We start from the raw sequence: 15,281 nt of genomic DNA on the forward strand, positions 1-15,281 counted from the left end.
GGACCAGTAAATAGATATTAAATAAATGACGAGTAAATTAACACAATGTAGCGTGTGTTTTCTTTCAGTTTTCAACACTAGTCAGTGCTGCAGTCTACTGTGTCATCATTACGGAACAACATTCATCAATTTCATAAAATCATTAGCGGGATATAACATGACATAATCTGGAAAATACATTAAACATTTAATAAACTTTATGAGGGGCATATATTTGTAAAAAGAAAATACACTTATAAATCTATTACTGTATGCTTAAAATATTTTTGGGAAAGTCAAACTTCTAGATTTGACCAACTACAAGATTAACATTTATACAAACATAAAGCTTTGAACAAATTAAAACAACCACGTTTTCATTGGATTTTAATTTGTGATGCATTGAATTGAAACCCTGCAGGCTCACCAGCACCCCCACAGGTAAAACACACACACACATAAAAAAAAAAACACCACAAACTTTAATTCAACCTTTATTATCTTGTTCTTTTCTGCTTTAAATTAATTTCCTCTCCTTTTTGTAACCTCTGAAACAAATGAAAACATCCTGAACAGGAGTGATAATAAAGACAGACTTAATTTAAACCGTTACATCAAATAAAAAGGTAAAACATAGCAGGTAATGTCTAACGTGTCTGTAAAACACTGCTCCAGCTCAGCTTGGTTTGGGTACAACTTGGCATCTCAACACAAATGCCTTCAGTTAGATGCTGAAAAAACAAAAACAAAATATTCTCTTATTGCATTTGACAGATGAAGATAATACAAACAGGAACAAAAAAAATCTGCTAAAATCTGTTTTTGAACTTTTTAGCCATCACAACATCCAGTCACTCACACGAACCTTCTTTCATACAAAAAAACATTAGCTGTCAAAACGTCACGCATTTCAAAAGCAAGTACACACGCACAACAAATGTACAAAGAGCCGCGCGCGCGCACACACACACACTTCTTATGAATCTCATGGACAAAGAAAACATTCAACATTGTGGCAACAACACAGTCCCGATGTCGTCATCATCATCTTCAACATACATCTCTCACACTCACACAAACTCGGGCAGGAGCACGCCTGCTACAGCGAGTAAATAATGTCATCATGACAACATAAAAAAAGAAGCATGGGGTCAGTGTTTCTTTTCTCTTCCAAAAAAAAAAAAAAAAAAAGGGACATTTTCACTCCTTTCACAAAAATCTATAAAATATAGCAAGCAGTTTTAACAAACATAACCACTCAGCTCTCACATTGCTACAGCATTTTCATTTGTCATAACTGTGTGTAACAAGTCAGAATAACTTAAAACATCCCATTTTAATATGATTTGTAAAAAATAAAATTCAAAATACCTGCAAACACATTTTTTAAAACCATATTTCTATAATAATGTCCAAGTAATTTTAATCTTGATCAACAATCTCTTGAGATAAGTTTCAGCTCATCCCAACATTTACATGTTTGTTTGTTTTTAACTTATTTTGTAAACATTACAATACAGACAAGCCAAATTGTTTGACGACCTGTAAACTAATCTGGGTGGGTTATAGTTTGTATCCAAAGCAGAGAATGTGGCTGAAGAAATGAAGTTCTCTATCAGTTATTTCCACAAACAAGTTAACTGACAATCAGAACTAAATCTTTTTGGCCGGAGGGCATTTTGGTCATCAGTTCGTCAATCTACACTTTGACTCCTCAGAAAGACAATTGAAGATTGTCAGATTTGTACCAAACCAGTAACTACTAGAATTTCAGACAGCTAGAACTATATTTTGAATGATACCTTAGTTTTTGACCCCCCCCAAATAAGACATTCTAAACTGTGAGGACTCATATTTATGAATTGCAATTTCAACAAGTCATAAGTGTAAATACAGAAATATGAAATACAGATGCAAACAAATCTAATGTTTTTCTTATTTTGGGAAAACCCAACAGCCATCCCTCGCACCCTTCTATATTATTATTATTTTTTTTTAAATGCAGGAATTTGATCACTTGGTTTACATGAATCCTGATTTTTCCCTTCACAATAACAAAGCAGGTGTTACTGAAGCTACATTAGAATTTATTTGGCGTTTTAAAATGATTTACACAGAGAGTAAGATTGTTTGAAGCCAAAATGATATTGTAGAACTTCTCTTAAAGAGCTATGAATGCGCAAGAGGAGTAAGGCTGCTTAAGCCAGACTTGTGATGGCTACGTAAATTTTTTTTGTTTGTTTTTTTAAACCAAAAACAAATAACTGTTGGATCAGACCATTTTAAACCAGTCTATGGTTCTCAAACTGTGAGCCACCTTCTGTCATAAAAAAAGAAGGGGGGTGGGGGGGAATCAACCAGTAAGTACTTTCAGCCACTGTAACAACGGATGTCTTAAGTTTGATTCACAAAATGCAAAACGTGAAAGTTTTACGACAAATGTTAAAACTGCTTGCCATACGTACACACGACTCAAAGATAACAGCGCTGTGGAACTTTGAAATGTGTCGTCTCTAAAGTCAACGTAGCTGCTGTGTGTTAGCTCGGCTGTAAAATGACAAGATCGCTGAACGTTCAGCAACAAACCCAGAAGCATATATAGTGCAAGTTTGGCAATTTTTTTTATCATTATTTTTTTTTTTTACCCTGGCTTCCACGTCGAGGACACATTTCCACCAAGGTACAGTCAGTACCAAATGAAAAGATTTGCTCATCATCCGTTTGACTCAGTAGTGCGGCGCCGTCCCAAATAAATTTGCTCCAAAGTCCAGATCCTTCCCCAATGTCAAGCTTCCAAACGTGAGAACTCAAAGGTACGCCAATCAGATGTACGAGGGCTCAGTCTGCAAGTCTGATTTTTGACATTTGACCATTAAATAGTAATACTAAAAATGAAAGAAAAACAAAACCTCTCTGGCACATTAAAAACAGCTAAAGGTGTTGACGTGTAGGACTCTGGCTGAGCCTGTCTACAGTGCATGCCTGAGTGATCAAGTCTCTGAAAGCAGATGGTGGGATTTGGAGTAAAAAGAAAGTTGAGTCCAGTTGAGTTTAAAGAGTTTTTTGTTTCTTTTTGTGGATTTCACCTCTTCCTCCTGGTTCAAGTTTCACTGTTGTCTTCATTTAAAGTGGAGCGATGTGTGCAGCTGACGTATGAACGTGCGTGTATGTGTTTGTGTGTGTTTTCAGGACCAGTGTCGTCAGAATTCACGAAAGCTCTAAACACAGAGCACAACCGCCCAGTCACACTAGCAGTCGACGAGGCGAATTTCATCGGCGCGTTCCGGCCAAACGGGGGTGAGGTCGGAACAGCGTGCGACGTAGTGACTTCCTGCGGCTGCTTTTGTGACGTCAGCCTGGAGCTAATGGCCAAAAATATCCGACAAGTAAAAAGGTTAAATAATCAAATGGCTAGCAGCTTAAAGTTACCTGATGAACAACAATGAGTCGGTTTTTGACTTCGTAACATGATAACTAGCCAAGTTAGCCGACTTGACTGGCCAAGGCTAGCTAGCTCAGTTCAGATAAATTAACAAAGACCTGAAAAGGATTTAAGACGAGACTGAACGGAACAATTACGACTCACGGTGAGGGGAAGGGGGAGAAAAAATGCGACCTGTTTTTGAACAGTTTATGCAGTAAAATAGTATTATTCAACAGGTAAATAATACAAAATGTAAAACAATGTAGAATACCAGCTCGTTCCACGGTTAGCTCAGTGAATGTTTCACCTCCTCGAGGAAATCCACCGGTGGTGCAGAGTTGGAACAAAGTTTAAGTTTGCTCCAGAAAAACTCTAGTGTGACCAGCTCCTGATGCGTGTTATAATAGTATGAGTGTATGATGTGCATGTCAGTCGGCCCCGCCCCCCAACAGGTCCCCAGGGAGCAGAGAGGCAGGACTACCCATCTGGTGACGATCCTCCAGTGCCGGGGAACCCCAGAGGCTGCTGCTGGGGTACCCTGCCCCGCCCATCCCTCCCCACAAACCCTGCCTTCCAGGCTCGCTGCCTCCAGTTCCACCCACTCCTACTCCATTGCTGCTCCACTGTGCGAAGATTCCCAGACCGGGACCCTGGGTGGCAGACTGCTCAGAGGAACTGCTCGTGCCATCCAGACTCTGCCACCCGGAACTGGCTCCTCCGTTTCCTGCTCCTCCTCCTCCCGTGGAAACCGCTTCCACGACTGCTGTTCCTCCTCCGCCGCTTCCTCCACTTCTGTCACAGCTGCTTCCGTTACTGTTAGCACCCACCGCGGAGGCTGCAGGTCCGGAGCCCGCAGAGCCGGCCGCAGTTCCTCCGCTCCCTCCTCCTCCTCCTCCTGCCTGGGAATGTGCAATGTAGCGAGCCACGTCCTCCTCACTCACAAACTCCGCCAAGATGGTGGTGTTACCCAGAACACACCTTAAAAAAAACAAACACACACACGGATCTAAGCTCTGAAGGGTGATATTTAAACCTAAATCAGTCTATAATACATCTAATTTAAAAATGATCCAATAACATTTAAAGATTCGGTTGCAGACAAAACATTCTGAGCTTCTCAGCCCAAATGTGAAGCTTTGAAAGACTCGGCCGAGACCAACATACAACAACAATCAGTGAATCATCAACCCAGATGCAGGCTGGAAGACAGAAGAGGAGCATGAAGAGAAAGTTACAAGAGAAAGCAGTACAGAAAAATAATTGTACATCTACAAAATACAGTGCATCTGGAAAGTATTCACGGCACTTAATTTTTTCCACATTTTGTTATGTTACAGCCTTATTCCAAAATGGAATGGTCATTTTTTTCCCCTCAAAATTCTACACACAATACCCCATAATGACAATGTGAAGTTGTTTGTTTTTAGATTTTTGAAAATTCACAAAAACAAAACAAAAAAACCCTAAGAAATCACATGTACGCAAGTATTCACAGCCTTTGCCCTGCAACTCAAAATTGAGCTCAGGTGCATCCTGTTTCCACTGATCATCCTCGAGATGTTTCTACAGCTTAACTGGAGTCCACCTGGAATAAATTTAGTTGACTGGACATGATTTGGAAACACACACACACACACACACTTGTCTACATATGAGGTCCCACAGTTGACATGACAGTGCATGTCAGAGCACAAACCAAGCATGAAGTCAAAGGAATTGTCTGTAGACCTCTGAGATGGGTTAAGGTTAGGGTCTGAGAGCATTTTTAGCAGCTAGACGCTTCACTCTTTAGCGCCACTTAATGTATGATTACTGGTAGAAAAACACAGCTCATAACTTTGAAGTCCACAACAAAGTAAACTGTTAGGGGAACCAACGCATACCCCCAAAAATATGACTTAAACTCTCAAAACAAATCATCTTTCTTCTTCTTTGGAGATTGGCAGCTTGCAAACAAACACGGCACATAACTGCCACCCACTGTTTGGGCGTGGAACTGAATTAATGGATTCTGACGTATGTTATAAAAAATAAGCTGGAAACTTTCACCATGTGAGTAAAAACTCCAGATTTACAATCATTTTCGGAAAACTTTCATCACTGTTAGTAAAAGGCACATGTCAGCCCGCCTGGAGTTTGCCAAAAGGCAGCTGAAGGACTCGCAGACAATAACACACAAAATTCTCTGGTCTGATGAGACAAAGATTGAACTCTTTGGCATGAATGCCAGGCATCATGTTTGGAGGAAACCAGGCACCATCTCTACAGTGAAGCATGGTGGTGGCAGCATCATGCTGTGGGGATGTTTTTTAGCAGCAGGACCTGGGAGACTAGTCAGGATTGAAGGAAAGATGAATGCAGCAATGTACAGAGACATCCTGGATGAAAACCTGCTCCAGAGCGCTCTTGACCTCAGACTGGGGCAACAGTTCATCTATCAGCAGGACAATGACCCTCAGCACACAGCCAAGATATCAAAGGAAAACATCTATGGAGAGATCTGAAAATGTCTGTGCACCGACGCTCCCCATCCAACCTGATGGAGCTTGAGAGGTGCTGCAAAGAGGAATGGACCAAACTGCCCAAAAGACAGGTGCACCAAGCTTGTGACATCATATTCAAAAAGACTTGAGGCTGTAATTGCTGCCAAAAGTGCATCAACAAAGTATTGAGCAAAGGCTGTGAATACTTACGTACATGCGATCTGAAATTTGATTTCTTAAGTTTTTTTGAAAAATGTAATAAATTTGCCCCCAAATAAATAAATAAATAAAACTTTGATGCTGTCATGAGGTGGTGTGAGTAGAATCTTTTTTTTTTGGGGGGGGGAGAGAAATGAATTTACTCTATTTTAGAATAAGGCTGTAACATACTTTCTGGATGCACTGTATGGCATCTACATTTTTCCTCCCAATATTCGTAACGTTTGTGGGCACAAGAAAAATATGGTATAATTAAAATCATTTTAAAGAAATGTTTGTAAAGTAAAACGGAATTCTACTTATGCTTATAACTGTTATAGTGCAGAAAATATTTTTGGATTCAACATACATCAAGCCAGGATTGTGCAGTTTCCATGAAGGTGCAAGAGTTTAATATTATTTATTAATTAAAAACAACAACAAAAAAAAAAAAAAAACAAAAGCTGTTTGTGGTTGCGACAGTTAAAGTGGACATTAACATCCAAGAGATCTGATCTCAGCTCAGAGCAAACTGTATTTTTTTTTTTTTTTCTGGAGTGCACAATATCACCAATTTGTAATCAGTTTGTGTGCCAGTTTATGAATTATTGCCAAAAATGGTCAAAAATCACAACCTCACTGTTCAAGAAAATGATAACCGCAGTAAGAAAGAATGAAGATAAGCAGTGATGCTCTGCAAATCCATATAGTTTTTCTTTGGAGAAAAAACAAAACTTAAGCTACTTATATTTACACAAATCAAAACAATCATTTAATTTACTCTTGCACTTGAACAAAATGAGGTGTGGGGCGGGTATCGACAGTCCAATCTAACGAGTCTTACATATGCAGTGCGCTCTGGGCTTTGGCTGCTTCCTGTTTGGAACCGTAGCGAATCAGAGCGGTGCCCTGCGTCAGGCCAAGGTGAAAGGTCAACAGCGGGCCGTGCTGCATGCAGATCGTCCTCAGGGTGGAGCCGTCAATCTACACGAATGACGATGAGGTAGAAAATAGCAGGTTGTTATTATGTCGCAATAGTTATAGCAAAGCAGAAAAAAAGAATTCTCCTTTTGACTTTAGAGTGAGAAGTACACGCAGGTGATGTTAGCCGTTAACAGAAACTCATTTACCTGCGGTGTGAGATTACTGAGCACCAACCAGCAGCTTTCCCGAGAAGTGCCATCACTCCAAGTCGACACTGCCAAAAACAACAAACAAAACAAACTATTGTAGTTTTCTGCAGAAACTCAATCAAACTTTACTTTGTGGCTGGATGAGGAGAAAGCTTCAAGATGTTACCAGTGGTGTTGGCGCCACCACCCCAACCCCTGGCAGCCAAACGAGGGGCCCCTCCTGACCAAGGTGAAGGTGATGGCTGCTTCTGACTGGGCAGTCCTGGAGGTGGGCGGGACAGCTGGCTCTGGCTGTTGCCACGGTTGTTTTTCCAAGACTTGTGTCCAATGGGCTCTGGGGGCCAGCTGGTCTTGTAGTCTGTGTACTTTGCTGTAGGGACACAGAAAAGGAAATAAGAGGGAATGTGTGCTGGTCAGCTTAAAATTCAAAAATTTAACAACACACCAAACGAGCCGTTTGAAATCAAAGGGTTATCAGAGGACGTCCAGTGTTTTAAACGTGGGCAGAAACATGAGGCCACAGGGGTGATGAAAGTCGACACTGGTGTTCAGACATGAAATAGTCAGGCAGAAGGTGAACTACAAACAGCAGGGGGCATGTTACCCGGGTTGTGTGCATTGTTGAGGGGGCTGTCTGAGGCACTGTAGGGCCAGGCACCAGGTGAAGGCAGCAAGGTGTTGAGGGGAGGGGTGGAATCTAAAACAAGGGAACAGCAAAAAGCCCTCATTTAATGACAATAACATCTTCCAAAATTTTTCTGTAAACGGCCCGAAGAATGTGGCAGATGTGAGATGTGCTGCAGCATTTTTATTGATGTTAATAAATAAAATAAATCCCAGCTGAGGCGAGTCAGTGGAGCTATTCAGGACATACCGGTGTTGTCTTGTAACAACTGGTGCTCACTGTCATTGAGGCCGGGGGACACTGCATTTCCCATCATGCTCCCTGGGGTCATGTAGGGGTCAGACTCGGGGTCAACACGGTCAAATCCCTTCCAGGGGACACCAGGCTGGAATTCTATGGAAAACACACACACACACACACACACACACACACACACACACACACACACACACACACACACACACACACACACACACACACACACACACACACACACACACACACACACAATGTATTGGAGACAATCTTTCATGGCAGCAGTGCACGTGGAGTCATTCTGAGTTTAAACAGAGATGTACAATAAGCAGAATCTCCCTCTAAGCCTTTTAATCTTTGATCTATTCATATGTCTCAGGCTTAGGTAACTGATAATATAAACACTGCATGTACTTATCTGTAGGTGACTCACCCGGGGGCCAGCTGGGCGTGGAGGTTGTCTTGGCACCTATTTTGTTCCCAGGGGTGCGATGCCAATTGTCACCTAGCCCGTCTCCAACCAACATGTCGTACTGAGAGTAAGGCGAGCCCCCCAACATCTTCAGGGGGGTTACAAGACCTGAGAGATTACCCAAGGTGATGACAGTGTTACATCACCCGACAGATGGGTTCACAAATCAACCTGATATGAGACTTTATTTGCCTCAACACCGTCACATTCATACAAAAAAAAAAAAAAAAAAAAACAACAACAAAAAACGCATTAATTAATAATAATAAAAAAACATCACCATTTTTGTGGAATGAGTTCTCAGGTGGAGAAGGGTTTGGGGGCGAGTGACCCTCCATCATCCATTTGAAACGAGACTGCTGCACCCCCAGGTCTTTAATACCCCCGGGTCCTCCCACCACTGAGCCGCCAAGGTCCAGACCAGACATGTTTACCCCAGAACCAAATCCTGGGACAACAATATGAAAACAACTGTTCTTTTTAGAACTGTCAAACAAGGTATAGAGTTATTTTCTGGACTATTAAATAACATTTTTGAAAATTTATTTTTTACTAGTGTGGGAGGTCTTGAATCTTATATTCTACATGTACTGTGATTCACATTATGGAGCATAAAATGGCAGTAACGCACCATTAAGCTGGATGCCAACCACTGTAAAGGAAAATCTGAATGGAAACAGCGTTCTATGTTTTAGAGAAGAAACAAATGTAAAAAAGCATGCTCTCAAACTGAAAGACCACCCTCTGGAATAGAAGAGGGAATATAAATTTCATATGACCTGATAAGCCACTTGTTTGGACTGTGTAAGATGAGGTCAGCTAGGCTAAACTGTTAAGGCAAGACCATTATTCTTTTACTTTTACAAATATTTTACCAAAGATTACCTACATCGTCTGTTCAACTGCAACAAGAAGCAGTTTACCCAAGTTTTGTACCTCGTATGGTAACATTAATGAGCTTGTCTTTATTCTAAATAATGTGCCTATTAAATAAATTTTGCTTTAGGTTGCATGAAGCAGTAACGCATAAAAAAAATACAGACTACTGCGACTTGTACTTTTTCCTCTTCTTGATGCATTTTTGAACAGATAATCCTTCAAGTGTGACTTATAGTCTGGAAAACACAATATGCAAGTGTGAATGACTCCTGTTTCTTTTGTAGTTGAAGAAACCAAAACACACAAATTCTACTTTTTCTACTTGTAGTTTGACGAGTGGCAACACAGTGGTTTAGTAGTTAGTACTGGTGCTTCACAGCAAGAAGGTCACGGGAACGATTTCCACCTGTGGCCTTTCTGTGTGGAGTTTGAATGTTCTCCCTGTGTTTGCGTGGGTTCCCTCCAGGTGCTTCGACTCCCTCCCACATCCAAAGACATGCAGGCTAGGTGAACTGGAAATTGTCCGTAGGTGTGCATGTGTGTTTGCCTTGTGACAGACTAGCGTCCTGTCCAGGGGTATACCCTGCCTCACTTCCTATGACTGCTGGGATAGGTTCCAGCCCAGCCGTGATCCTTAATTGAAGTAAGCGGTTGAAGATGAGTGAGTTTGACTAGATATCACCAGGACTTGTTTTGGGTAAAAAAAAAAAAAAAAATTAAGTTTGGAGTAACAAAATGCCTCTGCCATGGAGATTATGTTCTCGCAGTTAACACCCCCACCCCACCCCAGAACTTTATGGAAACTTGCCTGTTAAATAGTGACGCACCCATTAAACTTTGGTGGTATTCCTGATAACAATGTTTCATTATCACTGCCACAGACGTCCTTTTAACAAATGTTCCTCAAACGCTCAGACCAAAACATGGTAGGATGCTCACCAGAGTACTGTCCAAGTGTTTTCTGGTGCAAGTCAACCATCGATCCGGCCAGGCTTGGGTGTGGTAAGGAGTCTGATCCGGGTAGTTTGGGACCCCCACCGCCCACTAAACCATGGTGGGAGGGGGACAGTTTTGAGCTGCCACCTAAACCGACCTGGTGCTGCCTCTGCTGCTGGAGCACCGCCATGATCCGGGCCAGCTGAGGAAACAATGAAAACAGGTGTCAGCAGACAGGAGGAAGCAGAACAGAGGAAGAGACAGGTTTGTGTACCTGTTGAGGGTCAGCCTGCTGGCGGACATTGGGCGTAAACTTCCTCTGGTTTTGCAACAGCTGCTGCTGCTGTGGCTGCTGCTGCTGCTGGAGAAGGAGCTGACAAGCCTGGACAAAGGAAAAAGGAGAGAGAGAAAAATAATGAGATGACAAGAAAAATACACAGCAAGAATTAACATCCTATTACTGTAAAAATCACATTATAATTTGAGGACCTTTTGCTGTCAGACACTAAGATGCCATGAACATCGATGGAACAATGTAAAATAAAATTCTAAAAAGTGCAATAATACCAACCACATAAATCATGCTGATTTACAAAAATAATTAGTTGTGACAAAAGTAAAAAAAAATTCTCAAGGATAAAAGTTTTAGACTTCTGATCAAATGTCACTTTTTTTTTCTTAAGTCAAATCCAGATATGAAACTTGTAAAGAGAATCTGCATGAAGTTCACGGAACCCTATTTTGACAAAATATACATAATGACTCCATTCAAAAAATGCTGATCGATCAAAAGTCAGTTATTGTCACTGTTGCATTAAGTGTTTTGAAAGGTTTCCCAGGATACTCTGATCTTTATTTCCCAGCATGCTCCAAATTGATTAAAGTGCATATCACTAGTAAATAAAATATCTAATCAGCTGACTATTGTAAATAAATAAAGAATTATGAAAATACTGACGCACTGTGTTTTAATTTTGGTGCCATGTACCCTGAGAAATGAAGTCATAAAAATGGGGAATTAACCCGATTTCACCTCATAAACATGGACTTTGATGACATCATGTCGGGTGACGCCTCTTGATGCCCTTTATTAAAATGAATGGGGAAAAACTGGATTTTCTACAGTGTGTTTTGTGGACTTTGACGGTGAATATGTCAAAATGGTTAAAATGCATGTTTTAGGAGGATGTAGTGACATGACTAGTGATGTTTATTAGGTGGACTGATTTTCCAAAGATAATATTTTGAGGAGAAAAGTAGATTTTTTTTTTTTTAATTTAGTTTCGAATGCCTCTGGGACAGACTGCAGAAGTGAAGTCTAGCACAGTGTGAAAATGGTCTTCAAAACATGGATCTAAGGACAGATTCTATTTCTTTCCATTCATGGACACAGGTGGAGTGACTTTCAGACAGGTAATAGCCAGTGCCTGATGTTACATCGTGATTATGGATCAAAATGACTGTTAATCTGTTGTAAATTTTTCAGATGCACTCTGACTTATTTTACTTTTATCAGCTTTATCAGGACTCGTACAAGTTAAAGAGTTGGAGGTAACCGACTTATACAAATGTTAATGTGCTGCATCTCACCAGCTGAAACTGGATGTGTGGGGGGTAGATGCTGCCAAGCATGGCAAGGTGCTGGGGTGACAGCTGTGGAGCAAAGACACCTCCCCCAACTCCTGCCACTCCTCCTACACCACCAACACCTCCCACGCTCCCACTGGGAGGGGGCATCTGCTTCAGCATGGAGCCTGGCACCTGGAGACAAACAACGGCAGACACACCTGTTACCACAGTAACACTTTGGGGCTATAACCACACAGCTTACAGTTTCTCCTCAATAAATGTCTATTTGTGTTCGTGTTCCTTTAAGCTGGTGCTCAAACAACCAAAGTAACAGAATTAAAATTATTGAGTTCCCTGAAAAACTGATTGCTTTGTGTATTCCTTAAGAAGATCTACACTGTGGGGACTGTAATGACAAACATAGGATATACAGTGTCAGCTGGTATCTTGAGTAAGCTCAAAGGAGGAAGCACCGTACACTCAAATGATCACAGTACAAATACAAACATGCAGAAAGGAAAAAAACATTGCAGTTTTCAGATTAAACAGTCAAGCAATGGGCCATTTTCTCCATATGAAGGGTCCATCTCAGATGTCAAGGTGAAGCAGAATAAAATAAGTAATGTAAGATTTGTATTTTTTTTTTTTATCCAGGTTTCAGATGCATGGGTGTTAACTGTGGTTAATGGGGTGGTCTTTTAACAATCTAAGGGAAAATATAAGCATTTTGGCAGTAGTTATTTTGTTACATATGTCAGAGATGTTTTCAGGTCTAAATGATGTTTACAGCAGGAGAACTGCTGCAAACACACTCACAGATCTGTAAGACTTTGGGAAAGCACATGAATATGTAGATAAAAACTGTGTTTCCATATACGATCAAACTAGGACAAATATGGTTTTAGTTTTCAAATCTGCTCCCTGCCAAGTAAATTACACATAACCATTGGCTCCACTTGAAAGAAAATAAATAAAAATGACTAAACTAATGTGTGTCCTTGAGAATGTGTGGGAGGGGGGAAAAAAACAGATGAAAAACAATTTGGAGCTACAAGCCAACTCCTCATTCGTGTGTTTCTTTTTAGTTTGTTTTTAAAAAGGCAATAAACAGGTCACTTGTTGACTTTTGCTCAATTAAGTTTTTGAAGGCAGCTTGCTCATGACAGATTTTGTGTGTGTGTGTGTGTGAGTGAGAGAGAGAGATACTCCTTAGATTTCTTAGTAAGTGTTGTAATTGAATTTGGTCTTGTGGTGATGGTCTAGTGGTTAAAGTGTTGGGCTTGAGACCAGAGAATCCTCGGTTCAAATCTCAGCCTGACTGGACAATCACTAAGGGCCCTTGGGCAAGTTCCTTAATCCCCGAGTTGCTCCTGGTGTGTAGTGAGCACCTTGTATGGCAGCACCCTGACATCAAGGTGAATGTGAGACATTATTTGTGAAGCACTTTGAGCGTCTGATTCAGATGGAAAAGCGCTATATAAATGCAGTCCATTTAATTTGTCAGGATCTATTTAGTATCAACCCTGTACCTTGTTGAAAAGTGATGTGCTGGTTTACTGGCAGCTGGCCAGGTGAAATCACAGACTGAAAGATGCTCTTAGCAGCATCCCAAGTTCAAATCCCAGCCTAGGAGGCCTTCCCCGCAAGTCTCGTGGTCTCATTTCCCATCTTTCCTACCCCCCCCAAAACAGTTATTTTATTAAAGTGCATGAGAACCTGGTGTTGTACATTTATTTCATCTTGTGTTTAGTGACTTTGTTGATTTAGATTTGTCACCCTAAAACATGTAAATGCAAAAGGCTTTCGTACCTGAGGTGGCAGGAACTGGTGAGGCACTTGTGCTCGTATCCCTGGGGACTGATTTATGGGTGGGACATTTGGCTGGTGTCTTGACTGAGCCATACCTCCAGCACTGCCAAAGTTGTTGTGAACACCCTGAAGTGAAAGACGGACAATTAAAGACTTACTAAACCATACACCATAAGACAATGCAAAAAACAAAACAGTAACATTTTGGGTAGGGTTGAATACAGAACCCCTGCAGGGTCTGTAAACAACCGTTTCTGCAGTGCGGCTCTTCTTTGAAGCATTGATCCGACCAGCTGCTTCATTGGTTCTTTGTTTTATTTCACTTTATCTCAATATTTCCTTGCTAAAACCCCAAAGAGCATGTGTCTGAGTAATATTTACCTTTTTTTTATCTTCTGAAACAGTTGATAGATGTATTTTAGAACTTAAAAATGGGACAGATGCTAACACGTTAGCATGTCTATCGCATTTTTCAATGTTAAAGTTAGCATTAAGCTGTTTGCATCTCAGCACGTTTGTGTGCACTTGCTTTCTGTATCATAATTAATGGCTCAGCATTTATTGTCGTAAGAGTCAAATGTGTTACAAATTGTAATATTTTTTAAATTTGTTTTTGTTTATATATTAATAATAGCAACAACAACAGTAATAATAACTAATAATGCTACAATACAATTTTAGAGAAAGACAAAAATAACCTCATTAAAAACAAAAAATATAAAACCATCTAACAATGAACATGAATAAATAAATATAGAAATAAACACCCAGTGACTCTTACACCTCCACTTCATCCCTGTTTTATTTAATGACAATTTGATATGGTCAAACCATATTTTCAATGTGTTAATTTCTTCAGTGATTTCCTCCAGAACTATCTGCCAAGCTAGAAAACTGCTGCATCCTAGTAAGAGCAGAATACTACTGGAATTAATTTGAATAAGGAAAGTTGGGTTTTTTTCTCACTTAAATGGATGCTGCACTCACTGCAGTTTATTGTGTGGAATAGTCCCAGATTGCATTTCAGAGCTTCTAGAATTCAAAAATTTTCGTGTTTTTCACCACTTTCATCCCTGAATATGTCAACTGTGAATCACTTTTGTGCAGATTAAAGTCACTAACTGGGACTCCTGACTTGTTGCAAGAAAGAAACGAGAATCATCCTCTGTTCTGAGACATTCATGCCAAAATGTCAAAGGAAATGCTTGACAAAAACTACAGATTGTTTATTTTTATTTATGTCCAAAGATCAAGGATCCAGTGACCAATTTCATATTTACTTTAAGACTCAATAAAATGTTGTTGACATAGAAAACCTGTAAAGCCTACTATTAGTACACAGAAAATTCACAAAAGGTATTGATAAGGTTATCGGATCAATAAGCAGAATCAATAGATAAAATCTTATGAATACCCATCCCTAATTATGGGGCACGCAAATGTTGCAAAAAGAAAATCTACAAGCCAACCTTTAATGTAACAGATTTAGGACAGAAATAAGTGGCGTTACTGCATTGTC

The 15,281-nt window shown here is 40.4% G+C and overlaps 1 protein-coding gene across 1 annotated transcript in view; it reads right to left on the reverse strand.

Annotated features, from left to right (window-relative positions):
- Positions 1 to 460: 460 nt before the first annotated feature.
- Positions 461 to 15,281, reverse strand: part of tnrc6b (trinucleotide repeat containing adaptor 6B) — a 42,804-nt gene continuing 27,983 nt past the window's right edge. Inside the window, 12 exon segments of the mRNA XM_034193998.1 lie at positions 461 to 4,381; positions 6,929 to 7,068; positions 7,215 to 7,282; positions 7,384 to 7,587; positions 7,822 to 7,914; positions 8,092 to 8,235; positions 8,531 to 8,677; positions 8,850 to 9,017; positions 10,388 to 10,586; positions 10,659 to 10,766; positions 11,975 to 12,145; positions 13,763 to 13,888. Coding sequence (XP_034049889.1) covers positions 3,832 to 4,381; positions 6,929 to 7,068; positions 7,215 to 7,282; positions 7,384 to 7,587; positions 7,822 to 7,914; positions 8,092 to 8,235; positions 8,531 to 8,677; positions 8,850 to 9,017; positions 10,388 to 10,586; positions 10,659 to 10,766; positions 11,975 to 12,145; positions 13,763 to 13,888 — 2,118 coding nt within the window. The 3' untranslated portion in view covers positions 461 to 3,831.

The sequence above is a fragment of the Thalassophryne amazonica genome, chromosome 18 (genome assembly GCF_902500255.1).
Source record: "Thalassophryne amazonica chromosome 18, fThaAma1.1, whole genome shotgun sequence".
Taxonomy (NCBI): Eukaryota; Metazoa; Chordata; class Actinopteri; order Batrachoidiformes; family Batrachoididae; genus Thalassophryne; species Thalassophryne amazonica.